Source organism: Schistocerca cancellata, chromosome 1, assembly GCF_023864275.1.
Source record: "Schistocerca cancellata isolate TAMUIC-IGC-003103 chromosome 1, iqSchCanc2.1, whole genome shotgun sequence".
In the NCBI taxonomy this organism is placed as follows: Eukaryota; Metazoa; Arthropoda; class Insecta; order Orthoptera; family Acrididae; genus Schistocerca; species Schistocerca cancellata.
In genome coordinates, this window is record NC_064626.1 from 219449880 (window position 1) to 219466552 (window position 16673).

Consider the following 16673-nt stretch of genomic DNA (forward strand, 5'->3'; position numbering starts at 1 on the left):
GAAGTACAGTTTGATTTCTGTTGTGGGGAGGTACAATATCGGTCATTATAGAGTTTACAGGAGTTGCTCTTCAAGTTCTTGACAAGAAAGACTGTGTTACAAGCACATTCTTAGACTTGCCCAAGGTTCTTGACACCGTTTACCTATACATACTGCTTAAGAAGCCAGAAGCACTAGGTGTAGGAGGAATAAAGACCAAGTGGTTTCACTCTTATCTAAACAACAGGATGCACACGATAGAGATAGTTCACATATCTACTGATGTTAAATTTTTAGTAAAGCAACTGTCAAGCAAGAAAGACAAACATCAGTGTTCCTCAGAATAGTGTATTGGGTCCAATTCTGTTCTCAACGTATACCAATGACTTTCCAGACAGTATAAGTACGGAGAAAAAGTTCTCTTTGCTGATGACAGCAACATCATAGTCACTGATAAAACACCAAAAAATTAGAAAATACAAATCTGCAAGTATGTTTATGACTGGGTAGTACATAATAAATTAACTCTGAACACAAGGAAAACAAACAGTAAGCACATCAACGTAAAGAGGGAAAACAACTGCTGCAGTAAGCATATAGGATAAGTCTAGACTGCATAACAAGCACAAAGTTTTTAAGGATGAATACTGATTGTTGGTTAACATGGAATGAACACACAAAGATACTGGCAGAAAATATCCCATTAGCACATTATGCTCTCCGGGTTTAATCATCAGTTCATAGCAGCCATTGTCTTGTTGTGATGTACTATTATTATGTATACTCACTTCTTAGCTAAGGGTTTCTTTTCTGGGAACTGAAGGCGCAAAACATGTATACAGTTTTTAAACAACAAGACATGGCCGTAAGAATGACAATTCTAAGTAGTAGTCAGGCTCATTAGATTAGATTAACAAGTTCCATGGATCATGAATACGATATTTCGTAATGATGTGGAACGTGTCAAATTTTCCAATACATGACATAATTAAATTAATTTAACAACATACTTAAGTTAATATAACAACTTTTTCATTTTTTGTGTTTTTTTTTATTTTTATTTTATTTTTTGATTATTTTTTTTAATTTATATCTAAAAATTCCTCTATGGAGTAGAAGGAGTTGTCATTCAGAAATTCTTTTAATTTCTTCTTAAATACTTGTTGGTTATCTGTCAGACTTTTGATACTATTTGGTAAGTGACCAAAGACTTTAGTGCCAGTATAATTCACCCCTTTCTGTGCCAAAGTTAGATTTAATCTTGAATAGTGAAGATCATCCTTTCTCCTAGTATTGTAGTTATGCACACTGCTATTACTTTTGAATTGGGTTTGGTTGTTAATAACAAATTTCATAATAGAGTATATATACTGAGAAGCTACTGTGAATATCCCTAGATCCTTAAATAAATGTCTGCAGGATGATCTTGGGTGGACTCCAGAACTGTTTTAAAAAACAGGGCATATTTACTGTACCAAGTGAATGTATCTACCAAAGTGTGATGCATATCAAGGAAAACATTATGAAATCCCCAAACCACCTTCCCTACCCTCTGGCTCCTACCCTTGTAACCACCCCCGGCGTAAAACCTGTCCCATGCACCCCCCCTCCCCCACCACCACCACCACCACCACCACCACCACCACCACCACCACCTACTCCAGTCCTGTAACCCAGAAGGTGTACACGATCAAAGGCAGAGCCACGTGTGAAAGCACCCACGTGATTTACCAACTGACCTGCCTATACTGTGAAGCTTTCTATGTGGGAATGACCAGCAACAAACTGTCCATTCGCATGAATGGACACAGGCAGACAGTGTTTGTTGGTAATGAGGATCACCCTGTGGCTAAACATGCCTTGGTGCACAGCCAGCACATCTTGGCACAGTGTTACACCGCCCGAGTTATCTGGATACTTCCCACTAACACCAACCTGTCAGAACTCCGGAGATGGGAACTTGCCCTTCAATATATCCTCTCTTCTCATTACCCACCAGGCCTCAACCTCCGCTAATTTCAAGTGGCCGCCGCTCATACCTCACCTGTCATTCAACAACATCTTTGCCTCTGTACTTCCGCCTCGACTGACATCTCTGCCCAAACTCTTTGCCTTTACAAATGTCTGCTTGTGTCTGTATATGTGCGGATGGATATGTGTGTGTGCGCGCGCGCGAGTGTATACCTGTCCTTTTTTCCCCCCTAAGGTAAGTCTTTCTGCTCCCGGGATTGGAATGACTCCTTACCCTCTCCCTTAAAACCCACATCATTTCGTCTTTCCCTCTCCTTCCCTCTTTCCTGATGAAGCAACCATTGGTTGCAAAAGCTTGATATTTGTGTGTGTGTTTGTGTGGTTTTCATTGTGTCTATCTACCAGCGCTTTCCCGTTTGGTAAGTAACATCTTTTTTTAAAACATTACTCTACTTTGATTAAAATTACTTGATAATTGACACTTCACGTGTTGTAGCTGGTTTCTTCCAATGAGAGTGCTCAACTACACATCTGAACAACTTGCTGTTGCCAAACTGCCACAACAATTAGTCAGTTCACTTCAGATTTCTATTCCGGCCTTTTTCTTAATGTTTTTGGATCCCAAATACTCTTGGTCTGACCAATATATTTCTTATTTCACAACACACACACACACACACACACACACACACACACACACACACACACAAAGCTAACAAAATACAAAGACGTCATACACAGCACTAACCAAACACTACTGGACCCTTCCACACATTATGTGATTCGGCATCACATATACAGTTATTGTGATCACAGAGGTCAGCATATGTTAGACGAGCTTCGCAAGACATTGCGTGAAGTTAAATTTTTGAATTCTACAATTACTTTCTGAAGAGTTATGGCATAGCCTATTTAAGAGCATTTAAACCTGGCTTGTGTAAGGTCATAGGTTTGAATCTTGTCAGAGTCAGTGGATTTTTATTTTTTTTTAATTTTAATTAATTGAAAGACTTTGATTATTATTTTTCTTCAATCAACTGACATAAATATTTATTTTATTTTATTTTATTTCATTTCTAATACTTTCCCACATCATTTTCATCCTCATATTGACTTTATTTTCTCTTATTTTTCTTCTTATCATTTTTTTTTTCATTTGGAATCTGCTTGTGTCACCTATAATCTGCAACCAAATGTCAACCATGAGCGCTCATCAGTTAATAACGTGGCATCCTGTGTAGCCAGTGTGGATATAGTTTCAGGTAACCAAATGACATTGAGAAAGTACAGTTATTTTACTGCTGTGGGAGATGGCTATGCAAATGAATATATTATAAAATTTTTGTGTTTTGCATTTGCTTGTAGAGTTTAGCCTTAAATGGTGTAAACACAGCAATCATGATTTTAGTTGCGCTGTAGACTTTTGATTGCCATATTCTCACAGATACACCACACATCACAAAGTTGTGGTTAGGATAGGACACGAGTTTAATTTCGTAGCTTTAAAACACATCGTCTGCCACAGTTTAGTCATTGGTCACTTAAAGTCAGCTGTCGACAGAGCAGCTCCTATACCTTGGTGGCCGCTTCTAACAATGCTCCACCTGTAACCAAGCAGTTGCCAGCAGTGGATGTGGCAACACTGTAGCAGTAAGTGAGAGATGTCAACTATCAAGTAATTTTAATCACACTACAGTATAAGTATTTCAGTAACAGTTCTACACATGACCATGGAAGACGAGAGAGTTTGGGCTTACATTTACCAAGACAAACATACTGAAGACTCACAACAGCATTTTCTAACACGTAATAAAATTCTGTAATTGACTGTCTGTGGAAATGAAACTGATTGCTAAACTAAATCTGTTGAAAAAGGCAACTAAAACTTTATTAGTAAGTAGTGCGTACTACACAGTTAAAGATTACTTTGAGGAATCAGAGTAGTGGATAATAATGAAAGGGTTAATTGCAACACCTTGTTACATTTCAATACATGATCACCGTTTACTGCAGTTACAAGAAAATCACGTTACGTTCTGAAGTCCATGTCAGTAATGTCTTGTCATTCTCCTGACTTCAACATCTCATCTCACTAATTATGAAGGGAGGATTGGGGTGGGGGGTGGGGGGGGACAGACTCAGTTTTTCAGATGGACAGCAACTATGTTTTACATTACAAGTCATCTGAAGTAAACTGTTTGTAAATCAAAGAACATCATATAATAGAGACCAATCACATGTGGCAATTGCATAATAGAGACCAATCACATGTAGCACTGCAGCTGTTAAGATAATGACCTCATATTCAGGAGGACGAGGTTTGCTCTGTCCGGCCATCCTGATTTGGGTATTCCATTGCCCTCCTAAATCACTTCAGTGGTTCCTTCATCAAGGCCACAGCCAACTACCTATCCTTTAGAGAAAATTCATGTATTCTGTTTATGTTTAGAGCTATTGATTGTTATTGTATTACCAACACAATTCATGTATCATTGTGAAATAATCCTTGGATGAATAAAAATAAATAAAGAAAAATAATCAGCATAGGGAGGTTTCAGTAACAATATACGAACTGCTGACCCATTAGCCAGGTGGCTGTTTATTTCCTTTAGAGAGTCAACAGCAATCTTTGCTGAAACTCATGGGGTCATGGCAACCGAAAGCAGGATTATGTGCCATACAAGTAACGTTGCCAATATTCTCAAGAGTCTGTCTCCGCATCATTTAAGTGTCAGATTATTGGAGCAGGCTTGTCAGTAAATTATAAAAATGTGCTCGTACTACACACGAGAAACTATCATCTAACAGTAGAAAAGTAGAAGCCAAAAATTCACAATTATGAGTACAGGCTTCCAAAGAGCCTCTTAGCATTTACAAACAGAAAACTCATATCATTTGGTTATGTGATTACTGAGACAGATCACCGAACACCAAAATTAATACTAGAATCAAAGCAGTTATATCTCAACATATTGAAGTGGTTATATCAACTGAATCCTTGCTATGAAACAAAAGTGGAAAATCTTTACACAGTGGTGACTTTCTACTTCATAATCCTGGGATGTTGGTGGAGTTTTGTCTATTCAACAACAACATATTCTATTAGAACATACCAAAATCTTAAAATACTTTAGAAAAGAAAGGAAGAAGTGCAAATCATAGATTATTTAAATCTGGCAATACAAACTAAAAACTTTTGGGGGGGGGGGGGAATTACTGCAGGTTAAAGGCAGTTCTTGTCTACAAAATTGTACCAAAAAGCACAAATGCAGTCAAGCACTGCTGAAAGCTGTTCTGTGTGTTATTCAAATAATCATGTTCAGTGGCTTCATTATAAAAGTACATCTTTTTTGTTGATACTATTTCCCACTGTTGAATTTCCTAGAAATCTGGACTGGCAGATAAGATATAGCTGTTTAAAACATTTTTAAAATGTGATGGCCTTTCTAACTGACCATCTATTTACTGGTACTGCACTAGAAAAGGTGGTGGTGGTGGTGGTGGTCGTGGTGGTGATGATGATGATGATGATGATGATGATGATAGTGGTTTTTCACACAAAGTGAATTTATTGTTCAAAGCACACAGCATTTCTACATTTGCTATATTAGGACGATTATTGACTTACTTAGTATTTTGTGTAGCCTTTAATAAACTACATTTTTTGACATCATTAAATACTATCATATTTAAAATTACCTACTGCTTTACTCCAAGTTCCCAACAATTTTGGTATTCTGGAAGACTTATTTTGGTTTAACGATGGCAGATGCTACCACTTTCCACATTCATCAAGGGGACTTTTTGGAAAGTCTCTATGAGATGTCCATTGTGGTACCACTTTGGAATTGTTCTGTGGTAATAACTACATAATCAGTTGTGAATTAATTGATAGACCACAGCATCATGCATATTTTGGCTTGTACAACTTCAATATGACCAACAAATCGAACGGTGACAAAGATCTCCCATTAGCTAATGAACTGAGCTAGAAGTCTATGTCTGAAGTAAGTGCTGCAAAGAGCTTTGAAAAAGGTATTTAATATAGTATTATAAAAGAATTTCTGTTGCAAATTGACCAGTAACAAAACAATGTTGGAGAGGATAAAGTTTTGAGAGACAATAGTGATTCCGTTTAATAGATTTCTACACAAATATTTAAAACTTAAATACTAAGTACCATTCAGTTTGGAGCTCTTATTTGTATTCTAATATTAACACAACGGTGAAACTGCAGTGTTACCTGCTGGGAGAAGTTAAGCAAATGATACGCCTACCATAAACCATGAGATCATTGCTAAATATCCTTAAGCCTGCACAGCAAAACATCAAACAGTCTGGTGTATGAGGGAGAATGAACTGATAATGTGAATAGCATCCACACTGTTCATTATCAGGGTGAGTCCAACAGATTGTAACAAGCAATTTAGTAAACAACTGCATTCATATTTGTCGATAATGGGTAAAGAAAAGAGCTAGGCACAGTTAGAGAAAGAAATTATGTACAATAATCTTCAAATTCTAAAGAAGGTGGAATTCTAAGTTAATTTTAAGTTGATCTTTCACTGAGTACTTCTCAAGTACAGTGAGTACCACTGAATTTTTTGTAACTTCTGATAAAGCTCACTTCAAAGTGTACAACAGCCCAACAATAGATTCATGATAAGTATTAAGTAGTTAACCTAATTCCAGAACCGACAGTCTTATATATAAAACAGTGTCACAGAAGTATCAAAATACAGCATTACATTTTGTAATTTAATCTGAAGCAGGAATATTTTGATCTTTATACCTGAAGCTCTCTTGCTACAGCAAACAAGGCTCGCACTAGCTTTTCTCCTTCTCCAACGTATTTAGAAGTGAGGCTTGCAGCACTGATGCTGAAAAATGTTGCACTGCATTCATTGGCAACAGCTCGAGCTAGAAGTGTTTTCCCATTGCCTGGAGGCCCAAATAACAACAGACCTCGAGCTGGAGTGCGCAGTCCAGTGAACAATTCTGGCCTCAATGAGGGAAGAATGACCATTTCTTGCAAAGCCTGCTTTGCCACCTGTTGACAATGCAGAAAAAAAGTGTTATTTTGAAAATCTATGATAATATAAACTTGCCACATGCAATTTATTGAGCAAAAATATGACTGTAAACTGTCTCAATCCAGAAATATATTTTACTCTCTGCTGAGAAAAACACAAAGTATTGACAAGAGCAAAGTATGCAATGAAGACATACAAAATGCCTATTTAACATTCTTCTTCTTCTTCTCTTCTTCTCCTTCTTCTTCTTCTTCTTCTTCTTCTTCTTCACTTTTGGCCATCTAGGGACTTTGTGAAGTAATTTCCATCTTTCCAGTATTTCTTCATTCTCTCTCTTGTGTTCTTTTCTGCTTTCATCTGTCCATACCCTGATGTGCTTTCTGAGCTTTTTCTGGAGATACCTTAACTTCCTAATCCTTTTTTGAGAAACTTGGACTCTCTAGAATTGCTGCTTTTGTAACTACCTTTCCGGGTTCATTTGAACCGAAATATCATCAAATGAAATTCTCCTTTTTCCCCCGACAGCAGCAGATAGTGAGAGTAGGTTTCTTCACTACTTCTTCTCATTCACATACTGCAAACTTTGCTCGGACCACGTATTTCCTTTTTCTCCAACTCCTAGGTTTCTCCCTTTTTGCTGAGGACTGAACATTCCACTGCATAAAGGCAGTGTCGTAGGGTTAGATTTTTGTTTTACTAAGAGTGATTTTTTTATTGTAATGTCCTTTGCTAATTGATGAGACATTTCCATTTTCTGGACACTGTTTCTGTTTGCTTCTTTACCTAGACCATTTGTCTGCATTATTTCCCCTAAATACATAAAAATATTCACTCTGTTGATTCTACCATATCTGGTGCTTAGGAATTAAAGTTCTGCCATTTCTTTCAAAATGGTTTATTTGCCGAGTTGCTATCACAGTTTTTGGAAAATATTGCTAAATCACCGGCAAAGGTTGGAAGTTGAGTTTGACATTTAAGTTACTGGATCCCAATTTGATTTTCTGAATTACTTTTTACTTATGTCTTAAGATTCCATTCCCTTATTACCTTTTCCAAAACATAATTGAATAACAATGATGAGAGGCCTCAGCTTGCTTTACACCAGTTTTTGTTTCAAATTTTCCCAAGGAATTTTATTTTACACTTTTGTTTTTGTCAATGTTTCTTTAACTATCTCCACAGTTCCTCTGTCTTTACCAAATTCTTCCAACGTATAGAATGTCTCTTTGCCTACACAGTCTTAGGCTTTCTTGAAGTCTACCAAGGTTATGAAAAGATTTTTGTTTCTTTGACAATAATTCCTTACAATCACTTTCAAATCCATAATTCATTCCATGCAAGACTGATCCTTTCTAGCCCTCCCTTGTTATACACTGAGCTGATTGCATGATTGCTCTTCCAAATGATTTGATGGGTCTTGGAGAAGATTTTATATGCAACAGCCACTAAAGAGGTTCCTCCGTAAGTGTCTACATCTAGCGTATTTCCTTTCTTGTGTAAAGGAAGTAAGACTGCATTTTTTCATTCTTCTGGAATATTCTCAGTTTCCCTAATCTTTGAAAAACTTAAAATCATGTAATCGCTGACATTTTTTCACATTTCCATTACAACTAAATGGCTCTGAGCACTATGGGACTCAACTGCTGAGGTCATTAGTCCCCTAGAACTTAGAACTAGTTAAACCTAAGTAACCTAAGGACATCACAAACATCCATGCCCGAGGCAGGATTCGAACCTGCGACCGTAGCGGCCTTGCGGTTCCAGACTGCAGCGCCTTTAACCGCACGGCCACTTCGGCCGGCCTATTTCCATTACAACTGAATCGTTTCCAGAAGCCTTGTTACTTTTCAGTGCTTTAATTATATTCTGAATTTCTGTATTATCTGGTGGTTTTGAATTTAGAAAAAACATTTTCAGATTCTATTTTGTCAAAAGGTATCAATGGTTTCTTGCAATAGAGGAGTTTCTTAATCTTCTCAGCTAATAATCCGCAGTTTTCTGTATTATTAATGCCAAGTTAGCTGCTTTCTTTCTTTTTTTTTAAGATAAGTCTTAACAATCCATACTTCACTAATTTAGTTTTTAAAATTTCTTGTGTTGTTTTTCTTTTTAAGTTGCCCTGAATATCATGTAGAAGATAATTTTCAAAATTTCTCTTAGCAGATCCCAAATCTTTGTCATTTGATTGCTTTGGTTTATGAATTCCAAATAATGAACTTATTTCTTTATGGAATGCCGTCTTTTCCATGCTCTCTATCTTTACAGTCTTCAGTCTACCACCCATGTTTCTTGTTCTTTTCCATTGGGGTTTTTACATGGCAGCATCTATTATTCTGGCACTGTCATATTTCCCATCTATAGTTTGGAAGTTGTTTAATTTGTCATGGAAAATACGTAATTTCTTTTTGTCAGTTTTAAATATTTTATTTCTCTGGCTCCTATACTTGCATTTGGGTATCAATTTTAACTTAACTGTCGTCAAGTAGTAGTCAGTTTCAATATTTTCTCCTTTCTTCCCCTTGATGTACACCATTTCTTTAATGTTCCTATTTGAAATTCTACCATGATCAATTTGCAGCTCTCCTAAATCTGTATCTGGTGATCTCCAAGCTTTTTTTCTTTCCTGGGGAACTTACTGGAATATGTGGATGTCAGTTTTAAGTTCACTATTTCTGTTGGTTCTTTTGTGTGCTGGGTAGCCTCACAACTTTTCAAAATTCTTTCCCTTTCCTGATTTGAGCTTTAAACTCTCCAAATAATATTTTTCCGTTTTCATTTGGGATTTTGGATACTTCAGTTTGTAAGGTTTCCCAAAAATATTCCACTTTATCTGGATTCTTTTTATTGTCTTTATTTATGGGAGCATGGCAGTTAATCAGCATGTAATTTTTGTTTCCACACTGATATAATAGAAGTGCCAGTCTCTCTGACAGAGGATAAAAATTTGTCACTGAGTCCATCATTTAACAACTTATGGCAAATGCCATTCCTAGATGTGGAACACATTGTTGGTAACTATTTACTAGTTTACCTTTAAAGATGTGATGATTCTTGTATTCCACAGTATTGTCATCTGGGAACAGTATTTCCTGTAATGGCAAAACAGATATTGTTTGTTCATCTAAAGCTTTTGACAGTTGTTTTCTTTTTCCAGTTTTTAAAAAGGAATGTGTGTTCAGAGTTCCAAGAAGGGATTCCTTTTTGGGTCCGAATTTTGATGGGGTTTTCAGAATGCCCAGAATCACTTCTGCATGTAGATTTGGGCTCATTAGAATCTGCAGAACAAACTGCATTGCCTAAAGTGATAGGGGATCATCTTTTCAGGACACCTCCTGGATTAATTCTTTCCCCGAGATGTTTCTATCACACATTCAGAAATTGGTTTAAATTCAAAAGGGTTGAAAAATTACAGTTTACATTGTTTTTTTATAACAAAACAATTTCCAACATACTAAAATTACAAAAAAAGAAAGAAAAAAAGAAATGAGACACAAAGAAAAAAATTCAGGCTACAAAAGTTTGACTGAAATTTTTAATCATCATTCTTTATCACAATTTAAACATCCAACAAAACAACTCGTCAATAAAAAAAAAAGATAAAAGACACACTTCCTGAAGACACAATTTCTTATGTACCGGTACATAATTTTTAAAAAAAGGAAATTTTGGTTCAGAACATTTGTCTTACCTCTTGACCAGCAATATCTTCCCACTGGACGGATGTACCACCTTCTAAAATTTCATCAAGCACTATCTGTGCTAATTTAGGGTCAACACCCTTCAGGGATTGGGGTGGTGTTTTACGTGATGGAGTGCTCTTTCCACCTGATGGGCCACTACCACTTCCACTATATCGTCGCACTGGAGAGCTACTTGGACCCTATATTTCAAACAATGAAAGAACATCCTCATAAAATTCAATCATATGAATGTAACACCAACTTCTTTTACTGAAATTAAGAAAATTATACATTGTCTCAAAGATAAAAGCTCATTTAGTTTTTATGGTGTTTCCAATACAATACTAAAGATTTGTTCCCATATAATAAGTTAAGTCTTATCTGAGATACGTTGTGCATCATGAACTAAAGGCATTTTTCTAGAAAGACTTAAATATGCCAGTGTTAAACTCCTCTTTAACACGTTCAGACCCTCTGGCTACAATTGTGTACATTAATATTTAGCTGCAACAGAAATATTTTTCCTCAATGGAAATGTCATATACAATCTGTGAATGTTCAATCGTTTCATCATGCACAAGCACTCCCAACTGTTGAGCATCACTGTAAAAATACGAACAAGTGAATGTAGCAGTGCACAGCAGTCTGAGACCACCAGAATTCACGGAAGTTGTTGGTTAGTTATATTCTACTTTATAACTGAATGTTAATATTGTTATTTCGCATGGTAATTATTAAATTATTAGTTGATTTATTACAACAGTGAAGATTTCAAAATTATTTATTTTAGTCCATAAAAAGCCAAATGTTCCTAGTATTTATTGAAAATGGTTACATATATTTGTATAAAAAAAACACAACACACATCTGGAAAGATTAAGAAATGTCATAAAAGAGATGTCTTTGCTGATATTCTCCAAAACTTTTGAGAAGGTGATTTATTATTTCAATACAGCTGCACTACTGAGAATGTCATTTACAAGTACACTACTAAATTTTACAAGAATTAAATAATAAAATAGAACCAGTTGGTATTTTGTGTGACTGCATAAGGCATATGACTGAGCAAATCACACTATTCTCGTATACAAATCAGTGTATTATGGGACTGATGATACAGCCAACAGATGGGTAATGTTATATCCAACAAAAAGAATGCAGAAGGTTGTATTTAATAATACAACCAATATACTCTGGGGACATAATTCTGAATGGGGAGCTATCACGTATGGAGCTCCCAAGGCTCAATCTCAGTTACACTATTGTTCCTCATGTATGTAAATGATCTATTGTCTAACATACAACAAGCAGAATTAGTTCTTTTTACAGATGACACTACTGTTGTAATCAATCCAAGGCTACATAAAGAAACAGAAGAAATGGTATACAAAGATCTTCACTGGTGGTTTTTTTGTGAATCGTCTCGCCCTTAGCTTCAAAAACACACGACGTATTCAATTCAAATGGTTCAAATGGCTCTGAGCACTATGGGACTTAACATCTATGGTCATCAGTCCCCTAGAACTTAGAACTACTTAAATCTAACTAACCTAAGGACATCACACAACACCCAGTCATCAACATATTCAATTCTGCACATCTAGGAGTACTACAGCAATGAGAAGTGCAGCACTTGGAGAGGATATAATAAATACAGTGGAAACTTAGTTCAACCACATTTGCTCACTGCAAAGCTTGGGAAGAGAGAAATCAGTAAGTTGAAATGTTATGCATATTTTCATTCGATAATGTCGTACGGAATAATGTTCTCGGGTAACTTATATTTAAGAAAGAAGACTTTGTTGCTCAAAAACAGACTGTAAGAATGTTATGTGGTGATCACCCACAATCATCTTGTAGACATCTGCTTAAGATGTGACAATAGTCAACTGACTGTATCAGATAGGTTGTTTGAATGTTCGCTTCCTTTATGAAGCCATTAAAACGCACTTTTTGAATGATCGACTGCAGTGCCATGTTAATCAATTCAAAGTTACAATTTCTACACCACTTGTGGTGCACACTGATTAAGAATCTGTGTCCTCTGAAGCCCAGGTGCTGATGTTGAAGAAAATCTTCCCGTATATTATGGTAAGCATTTTCATGAAAGCAAAATTTGTATAAATATATTCAAACAAGGTGAGGCACAATTGATACTTGCACAAGTGAAGCAGCTATTGCACTGCTGAAAGACACATCAGATGTATCTACTGGTTTCACCAAAATGAAGGTTTCACTCTGTAGCAGACTGCAAGCTGTAATAAAAGTCCTGGCAGATATCCAGATCAGAGCTCAAACTCAAACACATGCCTTTTATAGACCTGTGCTCTAAGAACTGAGCCATCTAAGCACATTGCCCAGACCACTGACATCTCTGTCCTCCTGGTTCTGAGTCCCGATCTGGCATATAACTAACAACACAAACTGAAATTGTTTCTGCCTGACAACTCCTCGTACACTATAGAAGAATTTCAATTTCCATTTGTTATAGTTGTAGTTATAGTTTTAAACTGACTGAGTCATTCCACATCTCAGCAGAAGACCACAATTATAATCCATCATACATGTAAATAAATAACTGGTCACAGTTATCAGCATAGCATAGACAGAAAAAAAGCTGATCCACAATGTTTCACTTTGCTGTTGGCCATACAACATAAAGTCACAATTAAGAACCAAATTCAACGGAATATAAAGCAATTTATTTCTTTAATTTGTATACTTACTGAAAGTTGTCTTTTGACAACAGGTGGTGTGGATTGAGGCTTCCCAGGTCTTGATGAACCTAATGATGTCTGTGAACGTGACCCCATACTTCTGGGTAACGTCTGACTCTTACTAGCCGAAGACCCAATTGTCCTCCGTGCAGGTATGGTGAGCTTCCGCCCAAGAGCTGTAACACAGTGTAAGCTTTCTTGAGTAGCAATATCTATTACTTCATTTCTTCCTCTTGTCTTTCATTATAAATTGTTAACTTGAATATAAAACAAATACAAAATAAAATTACTATAAAAATATGAATGACAAAATCATCGATTTCAAAACTCATTCAATACACCCATTTTTAATGATTTAGGTGCAAAATAGCAGCTAGCAACAAATCAAATCTCAATAAAACTGAAGTTGGAGGGGGCTGGGGTAACATCCATCAGACTTTTGAAGATGACAATCTAAATACCAGTAATTACTCATTGACTTAAAAACAGATAACCAGAAAAAGAAGAGTGGTGGTGAGAAGCTTGTAGCATTGGAACTGTTGCTGTCTTACCTCATTTTAATTCTACTTCAGTTAACCCAATTCAATAAGTCATTTACACAAATCTTTAACACAAAAATTGTCAACACAAAATCTTATTTTCACTGAAAGCACATTTTGCTACAAAGATATGATAAACAAAGTAACAGCATACAAATATCATTCGAATTTAGACCAGAACTGCATGCTATGGATATGGAAAGAGCCAATAATGGTGTGGGGGTGCTCACTGTAGATATGCATCAGACGTGGGTATGTGATAAATATGGAACTGGCAAGCATTAGTTTCATTCTCTAGCAAATGTTTCTTAAAAGAAAAGAAAAAAACGAGTACAAAGTGCAGCCACCTGTTGCACAAAGCATTATTATTCGTTTTCTCATCAAAGAGGATATCAAGCTTGGTAAAATTCTGGATAGACTGACTACAAGGTGAAGTGTTTCAATTGCTCTAACAAATTTGCCATGACCATGATGATGTATCAACCAAACCTCACAAACAGCAAGTTGAGTGTCGCTAATGTTAACATAATTGCAATTTGCAAGTATGTAGATGGTGACCAATTTTTAACTTTACCTGAGGTACCTCATAGGAGGTGTTGGAACCACTCATTTTATTGTAACAGTAGTCACAAGGAGCAAGTGATGTGGCTCCCACATATTGCCTCAGTCTGGCACAAAAAAATAGCTGTTCACAGCTTTTGAATTAAGCCCAATATGTGAAGGCAATCATTCCACTTGCTCAGTGTTCAAGTTTAGATAGCTACTTTCACCTTTTCCCATCCTCTGCTCTGTTTACAGTTCAGACAGCAGCAAAATTTATCCACAAATGCCCTTTTTTATAACTGTAGTCCTATGATGTGTTCTTTAAATTTTGTTCCCTTCCACTTCCTAACATTATATGCACTTCAAAGGCAGAGAGTTACCATACAAACTCAATTATAAACAATAGTAGCGTACCTATATTGTGCTATTACAGTATCCAAAGCTGCTTAACAATATTTGTTTGCATAAGATTAACAACCACCTAACACAAATAACTGCACCAGATAATACAGTGTTCAGTCGTTTCTCATCTATTCTTATGAAAAGCTTTGATAGTCATGTTTCAGCATCTCAATCTGCTATTTTACTCCTACCCTCTCCAAGTAATTGTGGTCTATCTGTAGGATGAGTGTATCATTGCATTGCCTGTACTTTCTGTTTCTTTCACCAATGTTTAGCAAGCATTTCTTGAAAAGATCCAGTCATAGGTCTCCAAGTTATATTGCCATAGCTAAATTAAAACACCAAGCACAATGGTGAACAACAAATTTAGGCAGTACAAATAAAAATCAAGTATCTGTTGAGTGTGTGTTATCTTTCTGAGATATTGGTAATGTGCATAATACCAGGTGATTACAATTAAACTTTCCCTATTTAACACATTATCATGCAGAAAATAATTACCATACAAGTACCAAACTTGGTAGCATCAATGTCGAGGACATGAGGAAGAGAAATAAGGCAGAATCAATTCAATTGAAACACTTTTAATCTGCTACTATGGTGCTCATACTATTAAATACCGGTACCACTCCTGCTAAAAAATGGAGCACAATATGGCACCCATCAGTGTCCAGAAGAGTCGGAAAGTGCAAGATTGCATTCCTCACAGCAGAAGGAAACATTGTCCGTAGATATGCTGGCTACCCCTCTTGATATGCTCAGTTTCAGATCAGTACATGTGTGAATGTTCCCCTGGTAAAACCTGTCCTTCAGGTAGCCCCACCCAGAAATCACAGGGAGAGAGATCACGTGATCGTGCTAGCCGTATTTGGAAACGATCGGCCAATAATTCAATCTTTTTCAAAAGTGAACTTCACGAGCGATGTGCTATGGGGTCCCAACCTGCATGAAAACTGTTGAGCTCAATGTGTCTGTCTCCTGTAGGGTGGGTATGACACGCTGGTGAAGCACATCACAGTAACACTGGCCAGTCACACTGCACATCTGTGGTCCTTGAGCACCAACCTGTTAAAAAAAGAATGGGTTAATGTTGAACGTGAACGTGAAGTCACAACATACGGTGACATGTTCACCATACAGAGTATCTCCATGCACAGTGACTGGAGGTGAGGATACCCAAACTCAGCAAGTCTGTGTGTTCCGCCTCACCTGTCAGAGAAAAATTAGCTCTGTCTGTTCATAGGATAGTCGTCAACTTCAATCCTTGCGAGAATGCGGAGAGTGAAGTCAACACATCATTGTGCGTTGTGTGTTGCAATCTGCTGTATGATATGGATCTTGTACGGATACCATTTGAGAATGGTTTGAAGCACCTTCCATTCAGTGTACCACAGGATGTTCAACTGGTGTGACACAGTATATTCATTGTCTGACAATCGGGAATTGCACACAGCATTGTGTGCCATAGCAACAGCGATTTCATCAACCACCTGTGGTGCAACTGGTAGTCAGCCTCTTCCCAGAGCGAAGCCCAATTCTCCATTTGATTCGAACTACTTCATCATGTTTCACACAGAGGGTGGAGAAAGAGGACCCTTCTGTAATCCTTGACAATACTCTCGAATTGCATCTGCAGCATTACTGTCGTTTTGATAATAGAGCTTCACCAATAATGCCCCGCTTCTTTTGTCCAAGCTCATGTTGACATGTCAACAAGTGCACTGCAACTGGTCAGATGTGTGAAACTTAGAATCACAATGACTGATCACGGCACCTGGTGGCCATAGTTGGAACTTGACGGTGACGCTG

The 16673-nt window shown here is 36.9% G+C and overlaps 1 protein-coding gene across 2 annotated transcripts in view; it reads right to left on the reverse strand.

Moving 5' to 3' along the window:
• Positions 1 to 16673, reverse strand: part of LOC126169332 (spastin) — a 487567-nt gene that overhangs the window by 19162 nt on the left and 451732 nt on the right. For both annotated transcript variants that reach the window (XM_049920634.1, XM_049920633.1), the window contains 3 exons: positions 13390 to 13556; positions 10672 to 10863; positions 6743 to 7000 (listed from right to left, as the gene is read on the reverse strand). In XM_049920634.1, the coding sequence (XP_049776591.1) occupies positions 6743 to 7000; positions 10672 to 10863; positions 13390 to 13556 (617 nt within the window). The remainder of the gene's footprint in view (positions 1 to 6742; positions 7001 to 10671; positions 10864 to 13389; positions 13557 to 16673) is intronic.